The 25,007-nt window shown below is 45.3% G+C and overlaps 2 protein-coding genes across 6 annotated transcripts in view; one reads left to right on the top strand and one right to left on the bottom strand.

Moving 5' to 3' along the window:
• Positions 1-1,721: 1,721 nt before the first annotated feature.
• On the bottom strand, positions 1,722-23,227 carry SDHAF2 (succinate dehydrogenase complex assembly factor 2). The gene is made up of 4 exons (XM_073604601.1): positions 23,075-23,227; positions 10,817-11,010; positions 7,083-7,192; positions 1,722-3,145 (listed from the first exon to the last, which is right to left on the bottom strand). Exons 1-4 carry the CDS (start codon positions 23,096-23,098, stop codon positions 3,015-3,017), a joined length of 459 nt encoding a protein of 152 aa, XP_073460702.1. The 5' UTR covers positions 23,099-23,227; the 3' UTR covers positions 1,722-3,014.
• The window catches only part of CPSF7 (cleavage and polyadenylation specific factor 7), a 37,805-nt gene continuing 35,921 nt past the window's right edge, over positions 23,124-25,007 (top strand). For 3 of the 5 annotated variants that reach the window (XM_073604597.1, XM_073604596.1, XM_073604595.1), the window contains exon 1: positions 23,124-23,379. In XM_073604597.1, the coding sequence (XP_073460698.1) occupies positions 23,326-23,379 (54 nt within the window). In that variant the 5' untranslated portion in view covers positions 23,124-23,325. The remainder of the gene's footprint in view (positions 23,380-25,007) is intronic. The other 2 variants (XM_073604599.1, XM_073604598.1) reach the window with 1 other exon arrangement.

The raw sequence follows: 25,007 nt of genomic DNA, 5'->3' as shown, positions 1-25,007 counted from the left end.
GGGCCCCAGGTGGCTGATCCTATATTGTGCTTGTATGCACCACATATTAGACAGACTTACCCATCAAACAAAGCCCTCCAGTACTAAACTGTCACTGCTCCTGGCGCTTCCATTTTCGCCCAGTCTTCCTTTCCATCTTGATGCCCACTGGCCGCTTGAATGGCCGGGCCGCTATGATTTCATTCCCACACATGCACACAGAAGTCTCCATCATGGAACGGTCAGGGCTGGTGCAAGGATTTTTGACACCCTAGGCGAAACCTCATTTTGTCATCCTGTCCCCTTACTCCAACCCTCACTTTACCCCCTTAGCCCTGCCTATGTATACCCCACCTTTTTAATGAAGCGCCCATAAAATGCAGCCCAACAGCACCCATCAAATGTAGCCTCATCAGCGCCCATCAATGCAGCCTCACCACCAGCGCCCACCAAATGCAGCCTACCAGCGCCCATCAATAAATGTTTGCTTGCTTCCATTAATTCGGGAGTCAGGACACAGACACAGTCCTCTGCCGCCGCGCCTCTGACACTATGTGTGAATGGAGCAGCGGCTGCCTGCTGATTCCGAGACTTAGTTGCTTGCTGCAGAGAGAAGAGTGTAGGAACACCAGTGGCCGGGCACCCTAGGCAGCAGTGCACCCTGGGCGCCTGCTTAGATTGCCTAGTGGTGGCACCAGCCCTGGGCACGGTGATCTCTGCAATTATGGCACAGGCACTGTGCTGTGAATGAATAGTGAACTGTGCATGTACAAGTGACGCCATGGGCCAGAGCCGACACTCAAATCCTCAAAAAAGTGCAGATATCAAAGGTTTCACAGGCACTTACAAGTCAAACATTTTATATGCTTTAATATACAGTATATGCTATTGGTTGAACTGGATGGACTTATGTCTTTTTTCAACCAGACTAACTATGTAACTATATGGAAAAGTTGGGTTTAATACCGCTTTAAGTGTTTTACTGTGAAAGGCAGTAATGTGAGTTGTATCATTCTATACAACACACAGGTCTAGATAGAACCTAAAACTTAATTTTTTTGCTTTTACGGCTCTTTTACACTTGCCTCAGCCCTCTGAAGAGCCATCTGTAAATCACTTTTCACAGGGCGTTTGACAGATGGTGACAGGTGGTGAGGAAGTGTTATAATGCCTCCTTGCTGCTGTTTTTCACCCCTAAAAGCCCACACCACTGCAACTGCGTGCATTGCATGCTGTTGTGGTACAGTTGTGGCACGGCCCTATTCACTTGAGTTGGCTGTGTTCGGCAGGTGGTACTGCCCACTGAATGTGACAGAAGGAATCATTTTTTGTTTCACGGCCACGGCATGTGTACACAAACAAAAACAAGAACAAAAGACACAGCATGTGTACACCCCTTTTTGCTGTTTTTGTGGCTTGGGGAAGAGGCGGGGTAAAAAATGCGGCTCAACCACCTGTTTTTACCTCTCCCCTACCTTCAACTGCAAATGTAAACTATGCCTTACATAGCTAGGCTGATAAAGAAGATTTGAAAATAGAAAACTATACTTTTTTTTACCCTTCTCTGGTAGTTGTCATGAAGAACCCAGCTTCTATAAATCTTTTTTTACCTCAAGCCATCTTTCAAACATAGGAAACATTTGGGTTTTATGTGTCAAACAAGAGATAGCAGCATCCCTTTTGCTGAGTGAAAGTTTGCAATTTGTGAATGAATTTTAGAACACAAATATTGACAAAAAACCCAGCAGGGAGTATTCATTTATTCAGCTTATAGAGTAATTTTAAGGAAAAAAAACTTCCACCTGTAGTTCTTGAAGATCATTTTTTAAATACAGTATTAGGGCACGTATTCCTATTTAAATAGCACACATGCAATAATCTTATTTGTTGGTTTTCCACTTCATTTCAGAAATTAATGCACCACACTCTCCCCTATAATCTCTTATATACATAGCTTAGTCCACACATGATTATAACATTTAGTTGTAGAGCATCTGCAGTATACACGGATTTTCTGGAAATGTAGCAAGTCCAGATTCTCACGCTAGTCACACAGTCTGTAATTTTTTTAAATTTAAATCTGGATTTGTGATAAATATAATAGCTTGTGTGTTATATGAATTGTCAGACATCCTCAATGTTGGGTTCACATTGGTGCGAGGCGGGAAACCCTGCGATTCCTGTGCAGGTTCCCACATCGCACCTGAATCGCACACTGACATCTGCGAACCGCTGCGGGTGTCAAAGTAAACTTAATGACACCCCCAAATCGGTTGGCATATCGCAGTGCAAAGTGTGAAATGGTACAGGATTAGGATCGCATAGGTGTGAACAACCAAAAAAAAGGGTCCTGCACCATTTTGTGTGTGAATGCGATTTCAGCCATACAGTTTGTATGGCTGAATTTGCATTGCACAGACATTGCATGTGATGTGCACAGCAATGCAGTGCGAATCACATGCAATGTTTTTGATCGCACCAGTGTGAACCCAGCCTTAGGCGGTAGTAAAGCCCGCTTTGTGAATATTACCTACAGGTACGTTTATAATAAAGCTTACCTGAAGTTAAAATTAATATCTCTGAAACGTGTACCGTTTAGGAGATATTCGCTCTTTTGGCAGCCAGTGATGTCATTGGCACATGCGCTCTAAGGGAACAGCACACCGTGCCATTCCTTCAGAGTGCTGTGCCGTGGCCGTGACACCCGCGCACATGTGTGGGAGTGATGTTATCATGGCTCAGCCATTCAAACTGCCAGAGCCCACAAACTTGGAAGGAAGACCGGTTGAAGATGGGAGCTCTGTCAGCGGTGTATAGTTCTGAATACTTGGAAATGTCCATTGTTTGAGCTTATGGTTAGGAGGAAAATATTCTCTGTCAGGGAACAGAACTGTGCAGCTGCATGGAACACTCAGACTGTGTAATGTAACTGCTGAAAGGTCTGTTCGTGTATGACCAACAGGAGCTTGTATCAGATGGCAGTCCTTTATATGGACAGCCAGTTCACTGAGCACAGATACAGAATCTAGTGTAAGTCACTGAGACTCTTTGAAGAGATAATCCAGGTCTGGCTGCCTGAGACGTTGCTCCATTTCCCGATTCTTGGCATATTCCTGAAGAAGATGCATGATCTCATTGTTGAACTCCTCAGGGGGTTCCTTAGCTCCTGTAATAATAAAAAAATATATATATCACAGTTCTGAGGGTGGAAATAGAAATAAAAGTAAATCAAATGGCACATGCACAAGTTTTTTTTCTAATATATGAGGACCAACAAACTGATATTCACACAGTCGGACTGATCAGGCCTGCCTATCATTTTTTCAGACGGACCCTGCAGTCTCTTCTATGGAGCGGCAGGTGTTGATGGACATGTGTCCGTTGAGACCCGCCAACATGCGATCCTGTCCGCCAAAAACAGAGGAATGGGGTTCCATTCCCCATCCGCCTGGTGGATCAGATCAAATGGCAATCGAGTGTAAATGCACAGGCCATCCATTTATATCTGACTGCTTATAGAGGAGAGCGGGCGGTGTCTGTATCCGCTCTGCATAAGCGGAGCAGACACGGATCAGCCATCTACCTGCTCAGAGGGGATCAGTGGACAGATTCCCCGCTGAGCATGCGGACGCCAACGGATCCCACCCCATGTGGAAGGAGCCACACAGTATCTATATGTGCATGTCTATGCATTCAGCAAACATCACCAACAGCACCATTTTCTCAGAAAAAATAACAACTTGCCAGCAAGATTCAAACAGGCCAATCGGCTTTCTCTCTAAGGCCCCTTTTTTACACAGACGCTAAAAATAGTACCTGAAAAATGCCTCATCTGCAGTCCCAGTGTGAAAGCCCGAGTGCTTTTTCACACTGGGGCGGTGCGCTTGCAGGACATTAAAAAAAGTCCCGCAAGCAGCATCTTTGGAGCAGTTTGTGAGCAGTGTATACACCGCTCGCAAACCGCCCCTGCCCTTTGGAATGCATGGGCAATGCTCCTGAAGCGCCTGCGAAGCGCATAGGCAGCGGTGCTACATGGGCGCTTTAACACCTTTTTAACCCTTTCTAGGGGGTTAAAAGTGCCCCGCTCCCACCCGAATAGCGGCGCCAAAGCACCGCTATAACAGTGGTAAAGCACCACCAAAACTAGCGGCGCTTTACCGATTCCGCCCCCACCACCCCAGTGTGAAAGGGCTCTTAGAGTGGTCATATTTAAAATATAAAGACATTCAAAGACATGGAGGCCACTGCTGTATGAACTCTAGGCTTGCTTTTAGTTTTTCTTAACAAGTCTATAGATGATTTTATAAATACAGTGTGTCTCCTATTCATGAATCCTTGTTGTTAAAGTTGAACTATGCCCCCCCTGGTAAAAAATATGCACTGCAGCACTTAGAGGAGAAACCTGGGCTGGAACTAACTAAGCTTAAAACTTCTCCCACCCACCTTCTAATACCTATACTAACTACCCCGTAGAAGGAAGCTGCTTATACTTACCTATTCTCAGGACGCTCTGGTCCAGTCACGTGATCGTCTCCCAGTCGTCGGCTTCAGGGGAGACGAGGGACAGCCGACAATGGATGCCACACAGTAAGCCTATGAGTGACTTCACCACCCAGGCATTCCATCTGTTGTCAGCTTTCTCTAGTCTCTTCCCTGAAGCTAGCAACTGGGCTGATCACTGGAAGCCCCATATTAAGGCTATTGGTGACGTCACTGCCCAGGCATTCCATCTGTTGTCGGCTCTCTCCCCTGAAGCCGGTCACTGAGGAGATCATGTGACCGGACCAGAATGTTCTGAGAATAGGCAAGTATAAGCAACTTCCCTTTACAAGGTAGTTAGTATAGAAGTTAGAAGGTGGCTGGGTGCCTTTTTAAGAAAAGTTAATTCTAGCTCGAACCTTTTTTCCCCTTTTTATAAGTGATCACATTCCCTCTGTTCTCAGCTGCATAAGGAGCTCAGGAAGATGAGGGAGGAGAAACAGCATTACACTGATCTTACCAGTGAATGGCTGTGCAGGGGGGGACATGTCAGGACATTGGAGGAGAGCAGACTGAGTTCCCAGCACAGCTAGAGAGCTAACCATGCTGTACTCTCATGCCTAGTGTGGTCAGTTTTTGATAGGAAAGCAGAGGGACTGGCAAGAATTACCAGGGAATTCACAAAAAGAGAAGCAATCCAAAGAGAACAGGATACGTTCTCATACAAGTACATGGTACAGCAGGCACATATCACGAATATGAAATATTGGGTTTACATACTCTTTAACCACTTGACCTCTGGAATATTTACCCCCTTCATGACCAGGCCAATTTTTGTGATACAGCACTGCGTTACTTTAACAGTAAGGACAATTGACAATTGTGCAGTTATGCAACGCTGTACCCAAATAAAATGTATGTCCCTTTTTTCCTACAAATAGAGCTTTCTTTTGGTGGTATTGGATCACCTCTGTAGGATTGTTTTTTTTTTTTGCGCTATAAACAAAACAAGACCGCAAATTTTGAAAAAAACAATATCTTTTACTTTCTACTTTAAAATATATTCAATAAAAAAATAGAAAATAATCAATTTTTTTCTTAAATGGAAGCCAATATGTATTCTGCTACATGTTTTTGGTAAAAAATCCCAATAAGCGTATATTGATTGGTTTGCGCAAACGTTATAGCATCTACAAACTATGGGATATTTTTATTCATTTTAATTTATTTATTTTACTAGTAATGGCGGCAATCAGTGACATAGTGGGACTGCGATATTGCAGCAGACATTCTGACCCTAGCTGACGCTTTTTGGGGACCAGTGACACTAATAAAGTGATCAGTGCTAAAAAATATGCACTGTCACTATACTGTGTTTTTGTTTATTTTATGAGGCTGTGCATTACATTGCAGCTGAATTTGGTCCCTGTTTAGACTGGCATACGGGGGGGGGGGGCTTTGGGTTTACTTACCCATCTCAATACAGGGCATTTTAACCCCCTTTCTGCCCAAGCCATTTTTCAGCTTTCAGCACTGTCACACTTTGAATGACAATTGCGTGGTCATGCAACACTGTACCCAAATGACATTTTTATTATTTTTTCCCCACAAATAGAGCATTATTTTGGTGGTATTTGATCACATCTGCGGTTTTTATTTTTTGTGTTATAAACAAAAGAAGAGGGACAAGTTTTAAAAAAACACAATATTTTTTACTTTTTGTTATAATAAATATCCATTTTTTTTTTTTTTTAAAAACAAATGTTTTTTTTCCTCAGTTTAGGCCGATACTTATTCTTCTACACATTTTTGGTAAAAAAAATCGCAATAAAGCATATATTGATTGGTTTGCGCAAAAGTTATAGCGTCTACAAAATAGGGGATAGATTTATAGCATTTTTATTATTTTTTTTTTACTAGTAATGGTGGCGATCTGCGATTTTTATTGTGACTGCGATATTGTGGCGGACACATCGGACACTTTTGACACTTTTTTGGGACCATTCACATTTATACAGCGATCCGTGCTATAAAAATGCATTGATTACTGATTACTGTGTAAATGTGACTGGCAGGGAAGGGGTTAACACTAGGGGGTGATCGAGGGGTTAACTGTGTTCCTAGGGAATGTTTCTAACTGAGGGGACTCACAAGGGGAGGAGACCGATCTGTGTTGCTCTGTACTGAGAACACAGATCGGTCTCCTCTCCTCTCTGACAGGACGTGGATCTGTGTGTTTACACACACAGATCCACGTCCTGCCGTGTTACCTGGCAATCGCGTGTGCCCGGCGGACATCGCGGCCTCCGGGCAGAGCATCGGGTGCCCAGTGACACCACGGGCGCGCGATTTCCGTCAGCGGCGCGCGCGCCCCCTGGTGGGTAGGGAAGGCGAGGGCGTCATATGACGCCCTCCCAGAACGAGAGCTGCGCCGCCTGGCCGTCATATGACAGCCGACGGACGGCAAGCGGTTAAAGGGTGAATACATTACATGAATTGAAATGAAATTATATGAATTATTTATACACCATCAGTTCAGAAATCTTTCAACAAAATTTGAAACACATATTGACCATAAAATAAATGATAGTTTCCATTCAACCCCTCCAATGCCGTACTCATACCTGTGGCCCAGTAGTATATATCCCAGTCATTGCTAGGCTCATTAATTATCCGATCGTATTGTGACAGCTGAGTGTCTGTCATGGTGCCCAGATACTTTTTGGCAAAAAGACTGCAGAGACAAAAAAAATCCAAAAATGAACTATCTGTTATAATATTGAGAGACGTTTGTAAATAAAACAGACTCCAGAATTATACAGAACAAACATGCCTACTCAAATAAGACAAAAATAAAACTGTAGTAGTAATAGTAACTCAGTAACTCATAGCAACCAATCATAATTAATCTTTAAGAGATCTGCTTTAGTAAAATGTAATCAGATTAGCTGATATAAATTACTGAAATGAGCATGTCAGCTTTACAGTACAAGTTTATTAGGTGTATAAGTATCAAGTTTACTAATTCTGAACAATCCATAAAAAGAACACGAGTAACACAGTTTACAAATATACGGTATACCTCAACTTCCTATATAACTGTTTTGAGTTCTAATCAGATATTGAGGATAGTGATGATATGTAGACCAACTGCTTCATGTCTAATTTATTATAGGATGGACATAGGTATGGTGCCCATGTTTATGCTATAGATATAACTGTTGTAATGCCCTGGGAGAATGCACAAGTTATTGGACCCTAGGTTGTTCTTTTCACTCTTATGCCCCGTACACACGAGCAGATTTTCCGTTGGAAAAAGCTTGGATGGTTTTTCTGACGGAATTCCGCTCAAGCTTGCCTTGCATACACACGGTCCCACAAAAGTTCTCTGAACTTTCGACCGTCAAGAACGCGGTGACGAAAAACACTACGACGAGCTGAGAAAATGAAGTTCAGTGCTTCCAAGCATGCGTCGAATTGTTTCCGAGCATGTGTAGGAATTTTGCGCGTTGGAATTGCATACACACGGAATTTCCGATAGAAACTTTTTTCGACGGGAAAATAGAGCACCTGCTCTCAGTCTTTTGCTGGCAGAAATTCGGCCAGCAGAAGTCTGATGGAGCATACACACGGTTGCATTTTCCAACCTAAAGCTCTCATCTGTCTTTTGCTGGCCGAATTTCCGATCGTGTGTACGCGGCATTAGGCCTACTGATATGGTTGAATATTTGTATATCGTATGTTATGAGCTTCAACGTGCTTCTCTGGTAATTATTACTTTTTTTGTGTGTGTGTAATTGCATACACCCTGTTGTATAATTGTCATGCTGTCTCCTCTATGCTCTTCTCAAATAAAGATTTAGTAAAAAATAAAAATAAAAAAAAGATCATTTTATATTTAAAATACACTTGTATACAATCTATGTTCACTGAAGTTTTTACAAAATCTTAAAGTGGTTCTTCACCCTGAAACCAAAAAATTAAAAGTCAGCAGCTACATATCCCACTGACTTTTAATAATAGGACACTTGTCCAGGGATCCAGTGTTGTCCTCATCCGAGCCAATTCTTCGGCCACCTTCGGGTTCAGTATGTTTACTTTGGGAAGCCGACTGTAACTGCTTGCAGCTTTACAGACAGCTTCCACTGCGCATGCGCAAGCCGCGCTGTGCTTTGTGAATGGTCCCACAGCAATGACTTGAAGACTGCAGTACACAAACAGTCACCATGAAATTTAACTGAACTTGAGCAGCTCTGCAAGGGGGTTATCCTTTTTTCCAACTCAGTGATTCTGTTTTCTGTGTTCTGATTTTTTTTCTGACATGTTGGTGTTATATCTTTCACTTGGATGTTATAAGCTGCACTGAGTGAATACAGCTGGATAAAACAAAAACTGTGCCTGTCTTCATTTCAGGCTGAAATTTGAAATAAACAATCCCCTCTGGGTAATCAATGTACATTGCAGGGATTATAACAAATGTTACAGATTTTGTTGCTGTAAAGAAACAGCTGTTTGTTTTACCAGACGGATTGCATAATCATTCTGAGTGAGAGTATTATTATTTATTAATATACAGGGTTTTTATAGCGCCAACAATTTGCACAGTAGCTCGTTCTTTATACCAGTGCATGCTGTGTTCCAATGAGGAAAGTTGCAATGTCTGCATTGCTTTAGAATTAAGCTCTTGGGGAGTATCTCACCAAAACTTACATTTCTATTACAACGGGTGGCCAAAATCTTAGTTCTAGGAAAATCAGTAAACCAATCACACAGAAAATTAAATTTTGGGGGGTGTATTGTACACCAACCAGTGTACAGAATGCCTCCAGGTAGTCATATTGCATTGAATTTTACCGAAATTACAGCACTGCAGATTAAAAAGTAAAGCTGATTTTTAATAACATTCAATTGCAATATTGTATACGAGGTGTGTCTAAAAAATTCAGTGAATGGTATGATCTAAAGGGCAACATGGGTCAGGTGCGTGCACATGCACATGGCTATCCAGAGACACGTCAAGAAGCGCCACCTAGCATGGAGTACATGTGATCATCAGGGTAAACTCGCTGTGGGCATGCGAATGTAGTCAATGTGAGAGGTAGGGTCACAGTGCAATGGAGCAACAAGTGAACATCAAGTTCTGCTACAAATTGGGGGAAAATGGAGACGCATGAAATGTTGATGCAAGTGTACGGGACGGAAATCGTGAGCAAAAAATGTGTTTATAACACGTGAGCCACGTTCGGGTGCCATCGACAAGCAGAACCCCAGACATGATCGAGACAGTAGGACAAATTCTGGCACGAGATTGGCGAATGACTCTACGATTAATGTTGAAGGAATTGGGCATTAGCAAGGACAAGGTGCGCACCATCATCCACAAAGATTTGGGTAAGTGGAAGATCTGTTCCCGGTTTGTGCCGCACAAGCTGACAAACAGAAAGCAAAACGGACAGAAACCTCTGGAGAGTTCATTACCATGTATGACCAGGATCCATCCTTTCTGCGAACCATTGTCACGGTGGATGAGACCTGGTGCTACCAGTTCCATCCAGAATCCAAGCAGCATCCACTGTACTCCCCTGATCTGGCACCTGCGGACATCTTTCTGTTTCCCCACCTGAAGCGCATCATGAAAACACACATTTTGCGGACATACCGGCAATCCAAAAATGTGTGACAGTGGTTTTTTGTAGACGCTATAACTTTTGCGCAAAGCAATCAATATACGCTTATTACGATTTTTTTTTAACAAAAATTCGTAGAAGAATATATATTGGCCTAAACTGAGGAAAAAAATTTTTTATATAATTTGTGGGGATATTTATTATAGCAAAAAGTAAAAATATTGCTTTTTTTTCAAAATTGTCGCTCTTTTTTTGTTTATAGCGCAAAAAATAAAAACCGCAGAGGTGATCAAATACCACCAAAAGAAAGCTCTATTTGTGAAAAAAAAGGACATCAATTTTGTTTGGGTGCAACATCGCACGACCGCGCAATTGTCAGTTAAAGCAACGCAGTGCTGTATCGCAAAAAAGTGCTCTGGTCAGGAAGGGGGTAAATTCTTCCGGGGCTGAAGCGGTTAAAGCAAATCTGATACAATTTTTTAGTAAATATAGCAATGTGCGCTCTAAATATTGCTACTGCTATTGCTTTTTGCTGTGCACTCATCCTTTTGCCTGCAGTATGTAATTTTCTGAACCTAGCTGCATGCTGCAACCACTGCCCTGAGTGTGTATATTAGTTTACAGGCTAAAAATCTATGGAAGTTTGCTTGCTTTTTGCGGATGTAGGCAAATGTGAATTATGAATAACACTTCTGCTTTATCAACATAACATATAAACTATCCACAAATACCTGAGCAGAATACAGTTCTCCAGCATTCCTCTCTTACGGCTCTCATATAAAAGTCTTGCTCTTTTAATCTCTCTTGTTTCTCCAGTGCGTTCCTTCCAAACCGGCAGCTGGATCTCTGAATCATGTCCTCCTGTGTCACCTGTTGTCAGGAACCTTGGCCCTTGATGTCTGATGAAGGCAGACAAAAGAGAACTCTACAAAAAAAGCATAGAGAATGTTCATAAAAAAGTTAAAATATATATCAGAATAAAAGTCTACTAATGCGCTGTCATTTTAGACCAGTTGTCCCCGAACTGCCTGAAGATGGGATGCGGCCCTTTGCTTGCACTTATCTGGCCCCTGTGGCACTAATCCCCCCACTGGACACCAACGATGACGGACTATTCCTCCCAATGACACCAAGGATGGGGCACTATTCCTCACAATGATGGGGCACTATTTCAACCAATGATGGGGCACTATTCCAACCAATGACACCAATGATGGGGCACTATTCCAACCAATGACACCAATGATGGGACACTATTCCTCCCACTGACACCAATGATGGGGCACTATTCCTCCCAATGACACCAATGATGGGGCACTATTCCTCCCAATGATGGGGCACTATTCCAACCAATGATGGGGCACTATTCCAACCAATGACACCAATGATGGGGCACTATTCCAACCAATGACACCAATGATGGGACACTATTCCTCCCACTGACACCAATGATGGGGCACTATTCCTCCCAATGACACCAATGATGGGGCACTATTCCTCCCAATGATGGGGCACTATTCCAACCAATGACACCAATGATGGGGCACTATTCCAACCAATGACACCAATGATGGGACACTATTCCTCCCACTGACACCAATGATGGGGCACTATTCCTCCCACTGACACCAATGATGGGGCACTATTCCTCTCACTGACACCAATGATGGGGCACTATTCCTCTCACTGACACCAATGATGGGGCACTATTCCTCCCACTGACACCAAAGATTAGGTGCTATTCCTCCCACTGACATTATTGACAAGGGGCAATTCCTCCTACTGACATCAATAATGGGGCACTATTCTTCCCACTGGAGCCCAACGATGAGGGACTATTCTGCGTAATGACACCAATGATGGGCCACTATTCCTCCCAATGACACCAATGATGGGCCACTATTCCTCCCAATGACACCAATGATGGGGCACTATTCCTCCCAATGACACCAATGATGGGGCACTATTCCTCCAAATGACACCAATGATGGGGCACTATTCCTCCCAATGAAACCAATGATGAGGCACTATTCCTCCCAATGATGGGGCACTATTCCTCCAAATGACACCAATGATGGGGCACTATTCCTCCAAATGACACCAATGATGGGGCACTATTCCTCCCAATGAAACCGATGATGGGGCACTATTCCTCCAAATGACACCAATGATGGGGCACTATTCCTCCCAATGAAACCGATGATGGGGCACTATTCCTCCCAATGACACCAATGATCGGGAACTATTCTTCCCAATGACACCAATGATGGGGCACTATTCCTCCTAATGAAACAAATGATGGGGCACTATTCCTCCCAATGACACCAATGATGGGGCACTATTCCTCCCAATGAAACCGATGATGGGGCACTATTCCTCCCAATGACACCAATGATGGGGCACTATTCCTCCCAATGACATTAATGACGAGGGGCAACTCCTTCTACTGACACCATTGATGAGGTACTATTTCTTCCACTGACACCATTTTCTGCTTCCACTGATCCTGCCCCCAAGGTTTGAGGGGCAGTAAAGTGGCCCTTTATTTCAAAGGTCTGGAGACCCCTGCTTTAGATCACAAAGTGAAATTGTGTTCAGCTGCACCTATCACTTTAAGCGTGTTCCCACCACAAAATAAGCAATATAAAACAAAAATAGTGAAGCGCTGCTGTAAACAATAAACAGTTTATAACTAAATAATAAATCCAGATCAAATCACATTAATACATGAATTAAATAAACTCTTATTATTCACTCGCCGACCACTTTATTAGGTACACCTGTTCAATTGCTTGGTAACACAAATTGTTAATCAGCCAATCACATGATAGCCACTCAATGAATTTAGGCATCTAGACGTGGTGAGGCCGACTTGCTAAAGTTTAAACTGAGCAACAGAATGGGGAAGAAAGGGAATTTAAGTGACTTTGAACGTGGCATGGTTGTTGGTGCCAGACGAGCTGGTCTGAGTATTTCAAAAACAGCTGATCTACTGGGATTTTCACACACAACCATCTCTCGGGTTTACAGAGAATGGTCTGAAAAAGAGAAAATATCCAGTGAGAGGCAGTTGTGTGGATGAAAATTCCTCGTTGAGGTCAGAGGAAATGGGCACTTCGAATGATTCGAGATGATAGAAAGGCAACAGAAACTCAAACAAGCACTCATTACAACCAAGGTATGTAGAATACCTTCTCTGAACACACAACACATCAAACCTTGAAGAAGATTGGCTACAGCAGCAGAAGACCACACTGGGTGCCACTTCTGTCAGCTAAGAAGAGGAAACTGAGGCTACAATTCGCACAGGCTCCCTAAAATTGGACAATAGAAGATTGGAAAAACGTTGCCTGGTCTGATGAGTCTCGATTTCAGCTGCAACATTCAGATGGTAGGGTCAGAATTTGGCGAAAACAACTTGAAAGCATGGATCCATCCTGCCTTCTATCAATGGTTCAGGCTGGTGGTGGTGTAATGGTGTGGGGGGATATTTTCTTGGCACACTTTGGGCCCCTTAGTAGCAACTGGACATCGTTTAAACACCACGGCCTACCTGAGTATTGTTGCTGACCATGTCCATCCCTTTATGACTACAGTGTACACATCTTCTGATGGCTCCTTCCAGCAGGATAATGCACCATGTCACAAAGCTCAAATCATCTCACCAATGGTTTCTTGAACATGACAATGAGGTCACTGTACTCCAATGGCCTCCACAGTCACCAGATCTCATCCAATAGAGCACCTTTGGGATGCGGTGGAACGGGAGATTCACATCATGAATGTGCAGCCGACAAATCTGCAGCAACTGCGTGATGCTAACATGTCAATATGAACCAAAATCTCTGAGGAATGTTTCCAATGCCTTGTTGAATCTATGCCACGAAGAATTAAGGCAGGTCTAAATGCAAAAGGGGGTCCAACCCGGTACTAACAAGGTGTACCTAATAAAGTGGCCGGTGAGTGTATATCAAGTGGCACATGATCAGTGGCGCAACGCGTTAGATTGGAGCTGGGGTGATGTCATTGCCCCAATCCCGAAGTAGCGAGCGGTATTGGTGAGCTGTCAGTTGATGGGAATTTACTTTGTGCCAGTGATTGCTTTCCATTAAGTGCATTTTCCAATGAACAAAGCAGTGGATTCTTATATTACTACACTAGGGTGGTCCTTTTTTTTTGGTTCTGAGTATTATAGAGCCAAAAGATTTTGCATGAAGATTTAAAGGCACAGTACTTGGTGTACAGATAAAGAGGTGAAAAGCTGGAGGTACCCCAGAGCCATTAATTCCTACCCCCAACAGGTGAAGAAAAGCGCTCAGAGACCTATATTGATTCATGGGTCCAATCCTCAAGGTGAGGGAACATCTGTAACATTGTGGTGTCACATAAGTGAAATTGTTTACTTTTACAGCACTGGTATGTGTCTGGAAGGGGTTGTAAACACTTGTGTTTTTTCACCTTAACCTCTTGCTTACTGGGCACTTAAACCCCCCTCCTGCCCAGACCAATTTTCAGCTTTTAGTGCTCTCACACTTTGAATGACAATTGCGCAATCATACAACACTGTACCCAAATGACATTTTTATCATTTTTTTCCCACAAATAGAGCTTTCTTTTGGTGGTATTTAATCACAGCTGGGATTTTTATTTTTTACTAAACAAACAAAAAAAGATGGAAAATTTTGAAAAAAAACCCTCATGTTTAATAGTTTGTTATAAAATTGTGCAAACAGGTAATTTTTCTCCTATATTGATATGCGCTGCTGAGGCAACACTGGTGGGCACTGATAGGCTGCACTGATGGGTACAGTTAAGGCGGCACTGATGGGGACAGATAAGGTGGTACTGATGGGCACAGATAATGTGGCACTGATGGCCATTGATAAGATGGCACTGATGGGTGGCACGGATGGGTGGCACTGATGTGCAGCACTGTTGTTCTGGCACTGATTGTGGGCACTGATAGGTGGCACTGTGGGCACTGATGGGTGGCACTGTGGGCACTGATGGGTGGCGCTGGTGGGCACTGGTAGGCAGCACTGTTGCCTATTGCTAGGTGGCACTGGCAGGGGGCACAGGTAATCTGGTGGCAGATCTCTGTGGTCGGGACTGCTGTCCCTCTCACGGCCACTGGTGATCGGCTTTTTTTTTTTTCTCCTCACGCTTTTAGCGCGAGGAGAAAAAATAGCCTATTACCGGCTCTGTTGACTTCACATGATCAGCTGTCATTGGCTGACAGCTGATCACGTGGTAAGGGGCCGGGATTGACCCCTTACCCCGATCTGTGATCCAGCGAGTCTATGAGATCACAGAGCGTGCCGCGCGTGCCCTGCAGGGGGCGCGCAGGCTGCTCGGGCGGACATCAATAGACGTACTCCCAGCAAAGCAAGTCCGCGCCGTAGCCGTCATTCGGCTATAGTGCAGATCTCAAGTGGTTAATGCTTCCTTTGCATTAAGGTGAAAAAACTTCTGACAGTGACCGGCCCCCCATTTTACTCAGCTGAGCCCTGTAATTCCCTCGGCGGAGACGCGTTCTTCCTCTGCCCGGGGTTCTCAGCTCTTGATTGGATAGATTGATAGCATCGCAGCCATTGGCTCCCGCTGCTGTCAATCAAATCCAATAATGCAGGTGCCGGAGGGCGGGGCCGAATCCTACCTTCTGCGTCTATGGATGCAAATGCTGGACTCGGAAGCGCGTCTGCAAGGTAACCCCCGGGAGAGCGCTTCTCCTAGGGGGCTATATGATGCAGGGAGGAACTGATAGCACAGCCGAGGGACCCCAGAAGAGGATGATCGGGGCCACTCTGTGCAAAACGAGTGCACAGTGGAGGTAAGTATGACATGTATGTTATTTAAAAAAAAACAAAAAAAAAAAACGAAGCTTTACAATCACTTTAAGGATCTGCGTTTGCAGCACTGGTGTTGTGGTCACACTATCCATCAGAAAGTTGGTTTACAGCACTGGGACTTAGGTCACAATAGGTTTAATTCTGTGAAGATATATGCATGTTTATCATATCATTTACTTCTCACTAAGTATATGAAGATTGTTCACACATTTACGGCACTGGGAATTTTTCATTGTGTTTGCACTTGATATATAATGAGAGTTTATTTACTTTCATACAGCATGTGGTAATAGGATTTGATCTAGATGTATTATTTTGTTATCAGTTGTATGTTATTTACAGCAGTGCTTCATATAGGATCAAAAGGTATTTGTGGGATTTTGCAGAGGACTGAGAGAAAACTGCAGATAAACCTATAATTAATTGCTGCGGCACATATTTTTTAATGGGAGGCCATAGTTCTCCTTTAAATCAGAACTAAAATCAGCTGTGGGTCCCCAGGCTTTTGCCATAATGTGCAGGTATGCACCTAAATTCCAGGCAAAAGAAAAAAAAGCAACTGTTGCTGTAACTGCTTGTGTAACTTTAATGTGAGCTAGAGTTTGGCTTCAATTTGTTAGTGTATCTAAATCTGCTAGTCCATCCAACAATCCCCTCCTACCATACTGACATTGCTGCTGTCCAACAGTGCCCCTGTGCTCATTCATCCAAAGTGGGGGCACTTTATTTCTAGATGACAATAATCAACAGTACAAATAGAGGAGCAAATTTCCCCAATAGGGACACAGACAGCATAAAAAAACTGACAGGAAGAGGAAGATTGGAATGATATCTGGGTGGCCACTAAATCTTCTTCTCAAATCATCTTAGCTCTTGTAACAAACTATATAGTGATCCTGCAATGGTATTTGGTCCCGGTAAGGATTTCCACATTTTTACCAGGTCACCCTTCCAAGTGTTTTTGTGCTTGTGGTCACCAGGCCAAAAATTAATAAATTTGCAAAGATTCCAAAAAAACGTATTTCATGTTGTCATTATGGGGTATTGTTTGTAGAATTTTGAAGAAAATTATGAATTTAACCACTTCAGCCCCGGAAGATTGGGCTGCTCAATGAACCAGGTCATTTTTTGCGATATGGCACTGCGTCGCTTTAACTGACAATTGCGCGGTCATGCGACGCTGTACCCAAACAAAATTGACGTGTTTTTTTCCCCACAAATAAAGCTTTCCTTTGGTGGTAATTGATCACCTCTGCGGTTTTTATTTTTTGCACTATAAACAAAAGAAAAGCGACAGTTTTGAAAAAAAACGCATTATTTTTTACATTTTGCTATAACAGATATCCCAAATTTAAAAAAACAAAAACTAATTTTTTCCTCAGTTTAGGCCGATATATATTCTTCTACATATTTTTGCAATAAGCGTATATTGATTGGTTTGCGCAAAAGTTATAGCGTCTACAAAATAGGGAATGGATTTATGACATTTTTATTTTATTTTTTTTTACTACTGGCGGTGATCTGCGATTTTTATCGGGACTGCGATATAGCAGTGGACAAATCGGACACTTTTGATACATTTTTGGGAGCGGTGACATTTATACAGCGATCAGTGCTATAAAAATGCACCGATTACTGTATAAATGACACTGGCAGAGTAGGGGTTAAAACTAGGGGTGATCAAGGGGTTAACTGTGTTCCCTAGGTGTGTTCTAACTGTAGGGGGGGATGGGACTGACTAGGGGAGGAGAGAAATTGGTGTTCATACTTAGTACAATCTGTCTCATACAATCTGTCTCATATCTCCTGAGAGAACCGGGATTTGTGTGTTTACACACACACACGCCCCCGTTCTCATTCTGTAATGAGCAATCATGGGTGCCCAGCGGTCATCGCGGGGCACTCGCATCGGCTCCGGGAACACTCTTTGGGCGCGCGCGCGCGCACCGCCGGAGGTGTCTTAAAGAGCCGACGTACAGCTACGACGGCTCATGCAGGGGAGCCAACCTGCCGCAGTTTAACTGCGGAGGCTGGTCCAGAAGAGGTTAATTCATTTTGGAATAAGGCTGTAACATAACAAAATGTGGAAAAAGTGAAGCGCTGTGAATACTTTCATGATTCACTTTATGTTGCCTATCTGTCATGACCTGGAATGGTCAACTTTTGGATGTTCACATTTGAATGTATACATTGGGGGTTATTTCCGAAAGGCAAATCCACTTTGCATTACAAGTGCACTTTCAAGTGCAGTCGCTGTAGATCCGAGGGGGACATGCAAGGAAAATAAAAAACAGCATTTTAGCTTGCACATGATTGGATGAGAAAATCAGCAGAGCTTCCCCTCATTTCAGATCTTCCCCTCACATCTACAGCAACTGCACTTCCAGTGCACTTGTAGGGAAAAGTGGATTTGCTTTTCGTAAATAAGCCCCATTATGTTTTTTTTTTAATCTAAGTATATTTTGTGATCAGTTTTACAATAACAACAATAAAAAAAAGATTGAACAGAAAAAAAACTGACAGAGGTAGGGATGCATCAAAGGTTCGGCCGCCGAAACATATCGGCCAAAAATGGCCTTTTCGGCAATTTGCCCAAAATGGGGTGGGGGCGGGGCTCCACCCCACGTCAATGGTGCCGCCCATCACGGGAGTGTCCTATAGCGCAGAAGAGAGAGGAGAGCTGCTTTCATTTCAATAGCTGTGTGTTCCCCGCCGCGCATCGTCACATACAACCCCTCCCCCTTGTCCGGGGAACTTCGATAGACAGATCACCCGTCCCAAGATTGGACAGGTGATCTGTCTATCAAAGTGCCCGGACAAAGAGGAGGGTCTGTATGTGACGATGCCTGGCGGGAAACACACAGCTATTGAAATGAAAGCTGTTATGTTCCCGGCGCTCTAATCAACCAGGCAGTGGCTCTCCTCTCTCTCTTCCCCTGCATAAGCTGGCTGCACTAGGGACACAGGCTGGCTAACTGGCTGCACTGGGGACACAGACTGGCTGGCTGCACTGGGGACACAGGCTGGCTGGCTGCACTGGGGACACAGGCTGGCTGGCTGCACTGGAGACACAAGCTGGCTGCACTGGGGACACAGGCTGGTTGGCTGGCTGCACAGGCAGGCTGCATCTGACGGGCACTGGTGAGGCTGCATTGATTTCTTGTATCATGTCTGCAGTCTCTGACCATCTCCTGTACCATGTCCCCAGTCTCTGACCATCTCCTGTACCGTGTCCCCAGTCTCTGACCATCTCCTGTACCACGTCCCCAGTCTCTGACCATCTCCTTCCTGTACCATGTCCCCAGTCTCTGACCATCTCCTGTACCATGTCCCCAGTCTCTGACCATCTCCTGTACCATATCCCCAGTCTCTGACCATCTCCTGTACCATGTCTGCAGTCTCTGACCATCTCCTGTACCATGTCCCCAGTCTCTGACCATCTCCTGTACCATGTCCGCAGTCTCTGACCATCTCCTGTACCATGTCCCCAGTCTCTGACCATCTCCTGTACCATGTCCGCAGTCTCTGACCATCTCCTGTACCATGTCCCCAGTCTCTGACCATCTCCTGTACCATGTCCGCAGTCTCTGACCATTTCGGCCTAGTGTGTTTTTTATTTTCGGTATTGGTTTCGGCACCAAAAAACCCGTTCGGTGCACCCCCAGACAGAGGGGTTGATTTACCACTTTAGTGAAAGAAGTTAGGCCAAAGCTAATTAGTCTGGAGGACAGTACACTGGGCACAGTCTGGCCCCCCTAGTCTGGCAGACACTACACTGAGCAGTCTGGCCTCCCTAATCTGGAGGACAGGAGAGGGGGCACAGTCCGGCCCCCCTTGTTTGGCGGACAGAACACTGAGCACAATCCGGCCCCCTAGTCTGTCGGACACTACACTGGGCACAGTCCGGCCCCTTTAGTCTGGCAAACACTACACTGGGCACAGTCCTGCCCCCCCTAGTCTGGAGGACACTACACTGGGCACAGTCCGGCCCCCCCTAGTCTGGAGGACACTACACTGGTCACAGTCCGGCCCCTTTAGTCTGGCGAACACTACTCTGGGCACAGTCCAGCCCCCCTAGTCTGGAGGATAGTACACTGGGCACAGTCTGGCCCCCCTAGTCTGGAGGACAGTACACTGGGCACAGTCTGGCCCCCCTAGTATGGTGGACACTACACTGAGCAGTCTGGGCCCCCCTAGTATGGTGGGCACTGCACTGAGCAGTCTGGGCCCCCCTAGTCTGGCGAACACTACACTGGGCACAGTCCTGCCCCCCTAGTATGGTGGACAGTACACTGGGCACAGTCTGACCCCCCTAGTCTGGAGGATAGTACACTGGGCACAGTCCGGCCCCCCTAGTCTGGCGGACACTACACTGAGCAGTCTGGAGGAAAGTACACTGGGCACAGTCCGGCCCCCCTAGTATGGTGGACAGTACACTGGGCACAGTCCGGCCCCCCTAGTATGGTGGACAGTACACTGGGCACAGTCTGGCCCTCCTAGTCTGGAGGATAGTACACTGGGCACAGTCTGGCCCCCCTAGTCTGGAGGATAGTACACTGGGCACAGTCTGGCCCCCCTAGTCTGGAGGATAGTACACTGGGCACAGTCCGGCCCCCCTAGTATGGTGGACAGTACACTGGGCACAGTCCGGCCCCCCTAGTATGGTGGACAGTACACTGGGCACAGTCTGGCCCCCCTAGTCTGGAGGATAGTACACTGGGCACAGTCTGGCCCCCCTAGTCTGGAGGATAGTACACTGGGCACAGTCTGGCCCCCTAGTATGGTGGACACTACACTGAGCAGTCTGGAGGACAGTACACTGGGCATAATCTGGCGGACACTACACTGGGCACATTCCGGCCCCCCTAGTATGGCGGGCAGTACACTGGCCCTTTGTTGGGAGACCTCTGGTCTAGGACAGGGGTCTCCAAACTTTCTAAGGAAAGTGCCAGTTCACTATCCTTCAGACTTTATGGAGGCCGGACTATGCCCAGTGGGAGTAAACAATGCTGGATCTTTAGTATTAGGGGGAGAAATAATACCTCAAGGGCCAGATAACGGCAAGCAAATGGCCACAGCTTGGAAACCACTGGTCTAGGAAAACTGTTAACCACTTCAGCCCCGGAAGGATTTACTCCCTTCCTGACCAGTGCGTTTTTTGCGATTCGGCACTGCGTCGCTTTAACTGACAATTGTGCGGTCGTGCGACGTGGCTCCCAAACAAAATTGACATCCTTTTTTCCCCACAAATAGAGCTTTCTTTTGGTGGTATTTTATCACCTCTGCGATTTTTATTTTTTGTGCTATAAACAAAATAAGAGCAACAATTTTGAAAAAAACGCATTATTTTTTACATTTTGCTATAATAAATATCCCCCAAAAATATATAAAAAAACAATTTTTTTCCTCAGTTTAGGTCGATACGTATTCTTCTACATATTTTTGGTGAAAAAAAAACTGCAATAAGCGTTTATTGATTGGGTTGCGCAAAAGTTATAGCGTTTACAAAATAGGGGATAGTTTTATGGCATTTTTATTAATATTTTTTTTTTTTTACTAGTAATGGCGGCGATCAGCGATTTTTATTGTGACTGCAACATTATGGCAGACACATCGGACATTTTTAGGACCATTGTCATTTATACAGCAATCAGTGCTATAAAAATGCACTGATTCCTGTGTAAATGACACTGGCAGTGAAGGGGTTAACCACTAGGGCGTGGGGAGGGGTTAAGTCAGTACTAGGGATGTGTTCTAACTGTAGGGGGGATGGGCTGTGTGTGACAAGTCACTGATCTCTGCTCCCGATGACAGGGAGCAGAGATCAGTGACACTGTCACTAGGCAGAACGGGGAGATGCTGTTTACATCAGCATCTTCTACCCGTTCATCCTCTTTGTGAGGCGATCGCGGGTATCCCTGCTGCGATCGAGTCTGCAGGACCTGCGACCCGACTCACGGAGCTCGCGGCAGGTGGGCGCAGCGGCAAATTTAAAGTAACGTACGGGTACATTACTTTGCGCAGCCGTGCCATTCTGCCGACAGGAGGCGGTCGGCAAGTGGTTAACTTTTCTGCTGGCTAGACCAGTTCCTCTGTATCTCCCCCCATGCTCCAATGGTCTAGGGTCCTGACATCACTAAGACCAATTCAGGGTCCATAGCCCTGCACTAAATGTGCAGATGCTGAGGAACGGTCCACTGCTGGAGCATGAGGGAGCAGAGGATGGCGTAATAAAAGTACAAAAAACTCTCCCCTAGATGTAACAAGCAGCGAACCCTCACAGTAGAGGTGCAGCCTCCCCACAAGGGATTGTTTTCCACCTTCCCAGAGTTGGGCTTTAAAGTGGTTGTAAACCCTGAGAAAAAAACAAACAAAAACCCTGTAAGACAAAGGCATAATGAGCTAGTATACATCGCATACTAGCTCATTATGAAATACTTACCTTAGAACAAAGCCCTCCAGTGGTGCCCGCACACAGCCGACATCTTCCCTGGTGTTTCTTCCAGGTTCACAGGCTCCGGTGCTGTGAGTGGCCAGAGACGTGATGACGTCACTCTCGCACACGGGAGCCATTGTTTCTGGCACACGCTCTGAAGGTCTGGCACAGTAAGCCGGGCCTTCAGAGCGCATGACGTCATTGGCTGCATATATAGTAAATATCTCCTAAATGGTGCAAGTTTAGAAGATATTCACAGTATGTACAGGTAAGCCTTGTTATAGGTGTATCTATAGGTACAATTAAAAAAAAAATAGACTTTACTTCCTCTTGATTCAGTTATGCTTTATAACCTCTGCCTGTGTCCTGCATGTGTAGCAATGTAAACCAACAGACAATGACTGCCCGGCCACTTTACCTGTACAGTATGACAGTGACATACACTTAATTATCCTCTATAATGCTGTTCCAGAGATTTCCCACTACTTCCCGTCCCACTGACCACTTGTCACCAGAACAGGAAGTGAAGAGAAATCCCCCAATAGGTCACCAGCGGTCATAGAAGGTGACAGAGGTTTCATCCACTCTGATAGTTCAGATTTCCCACACATGACCCCTCTGTAGATGAAGCAGTGATAGCAGCCACCCCACCCCACATCCCATTACACTTTGCCCGTCCCTCCCTTCCCAATCACCAGGCTCACCCGGCATCTGACCAGGGACAACATCTCGCGCGGCGCACGTCGTGACGTCACTTCCCATCGCCGCTCTCGTGACCGGAAGTTTGGGGGTACAGGCTGCAGCGGGCGGAAGTTCCGGTTGGCGCGGGATCCTACGAGCTAAGCTGCACTGGAATATAGTGTACCGGGGGGAAGCGTGTGAAGTGTCCGAGAACGTCCATAGAAACCCCGAAGGGCGGACTGAGCGGCCCGGACGGAGCATTAGGGGTCCTGCCATGGCGGACGGGGCGGACCTCATTGATATTTACGCTGAGGAGGAGTTTATCCAGGTGGGGGAGCCAGGGCTGCATCCTGCATATACAGGGCTGCAGGGGGTGTGCAGGGAATGTCCCTAATATAGGATATGCGGCCCAGGGAGCCGTGCTGTACATGGGCGTGTATTGTCCTCTGTGCTGGAGTCCACATACACATAGCGCCCTCAAGATGCAGGCAAATCCGAGTGGAAAGGATTTGTTATAGAATTGCCTTTTAGCAGGATTCACATAGTTGCTTTTCAACTTGATGTGATCGCCTTTAAAATCAATGGAAGTGCATGCGTTCGGATACGTGGCATGACGCACGTAAACGCATCACAATCGTGTCAGTGTGCAATCGTTCTCAGGTGTTTCCGGCAACTTTGGTGACACACACGGTGCAGGCATGTTCCTTTGCTTCCAATATTAGGAAGATCACCTAGAACAATGGTGGGCAGATGATGCTGGAGCAAGTACAGATGAAGTGGCTGGGCAGGTTTGCTCACAATTGTTCTAGTTCAGGCATCGCTAAATGGAGGGCCGTGGTCTGTACACAGACCGAATGATAGTCCTATCTGGGCCGCGGCTGCGCCACTTAGCAGCCAGGGTGTCCTCTCCTGGGTGATCACCCCCTCCCATCACAGCAAGGGAACTGCTCAACTTTTCAATTTAAGAAGCCGTAATTTGTTGCGGGATGGTCCTAGCAACCAATTCCAGGCCTGTTAACATGAAAAGAACAGGGGCAGCTCCTGCCCTCTGTCTGGACATACTGTGCCTTCTACCTGCTGTGTGTGAGGTTGAGGGTAAGGTTGTAAGGGAATGGGGCATTCACCTAAAGAGGACTGGAAGGAAGAAAAAAGGAAAGGGGGCTGTGAAGGAGACTGGGATTCAAGTAGTGGGGGACTGTAATGTGAAGGGAGCAGAGGACATTGAAGTAAAGGAGGCACTCTGATGTAGAATGGGGGGACGTGGATGCAAAAGGGGGCTGTAATGTAAAGGGGAGTACTGATGACATTGATGTAAAGAGGAAACTGTAATGCAAGGGGGTGGGTCTGTGATATGAACGATCTGATATGAATAAAGATGAGACTGGGACCCCTGCTGGATGAGAATTTTGATAACTGGACCGCTGCAAATTTAAATTTATTACCCCTGTTCTAGATCATCTTCCTAATTAAAGTGGATGTAAACCCAAACTTTTTTTTTTTTTTTATGTCATAATGTAGAGTATAAGATTTTCTATCATTTGAGCCCAGTCTTGCCACAAAGAGTTAATCCATCTCTGAGCAATCCTCTTTTATTGTTCAGTGAGATAAATCTTGACAAACTGAGGAAAACTTTGTCAAATCCTCCCCCTTGCTGTGAGTGATAGGTGATTTACATATCTCGTGCACCAGCCTAAGAGAGATGGAGTATTTTTTAATTCCCTACCACTCCTCATACATGCAGGAGTCATGTATATCTTTATAGGTAACCCCTATGGCAGTAGTTTAGAAAGGATGACATTGGGTTTACATCCGCTTTAAGGATGAGCTCAGACGTGTTCGCAAACAGCACGTGCAGAGCCCGCCAGGAAGTCGGCACTGCGGAGCGCTAATTACAAGCAGTGAGACATTGTCCTGGTGCACAGCTGCAGAGATCGGGAAATGTCTCACTGCCTGTGA

The sequence above is a fragment of the Aquarana catesbeiana genome, linkage group LG11, assembly GCF_042186555.1.
Source record: "Aquarana catesbeiana isolate 2022-GZ linkage group LG11, ASM4218655v1, whole genome shotgun sequence".
Taxonomy (NCBI): Eukaryota; Metazoa; Chordata; class Amphibia; order Anura; family Ranidae; genus Aquarana; species Aquarana catesbeiana.
The sequence above is the reverse complement of the archived record's forward strand: the minus strand, read 5'-3'. Positions and strand labels throughout refer to the sequence as shown.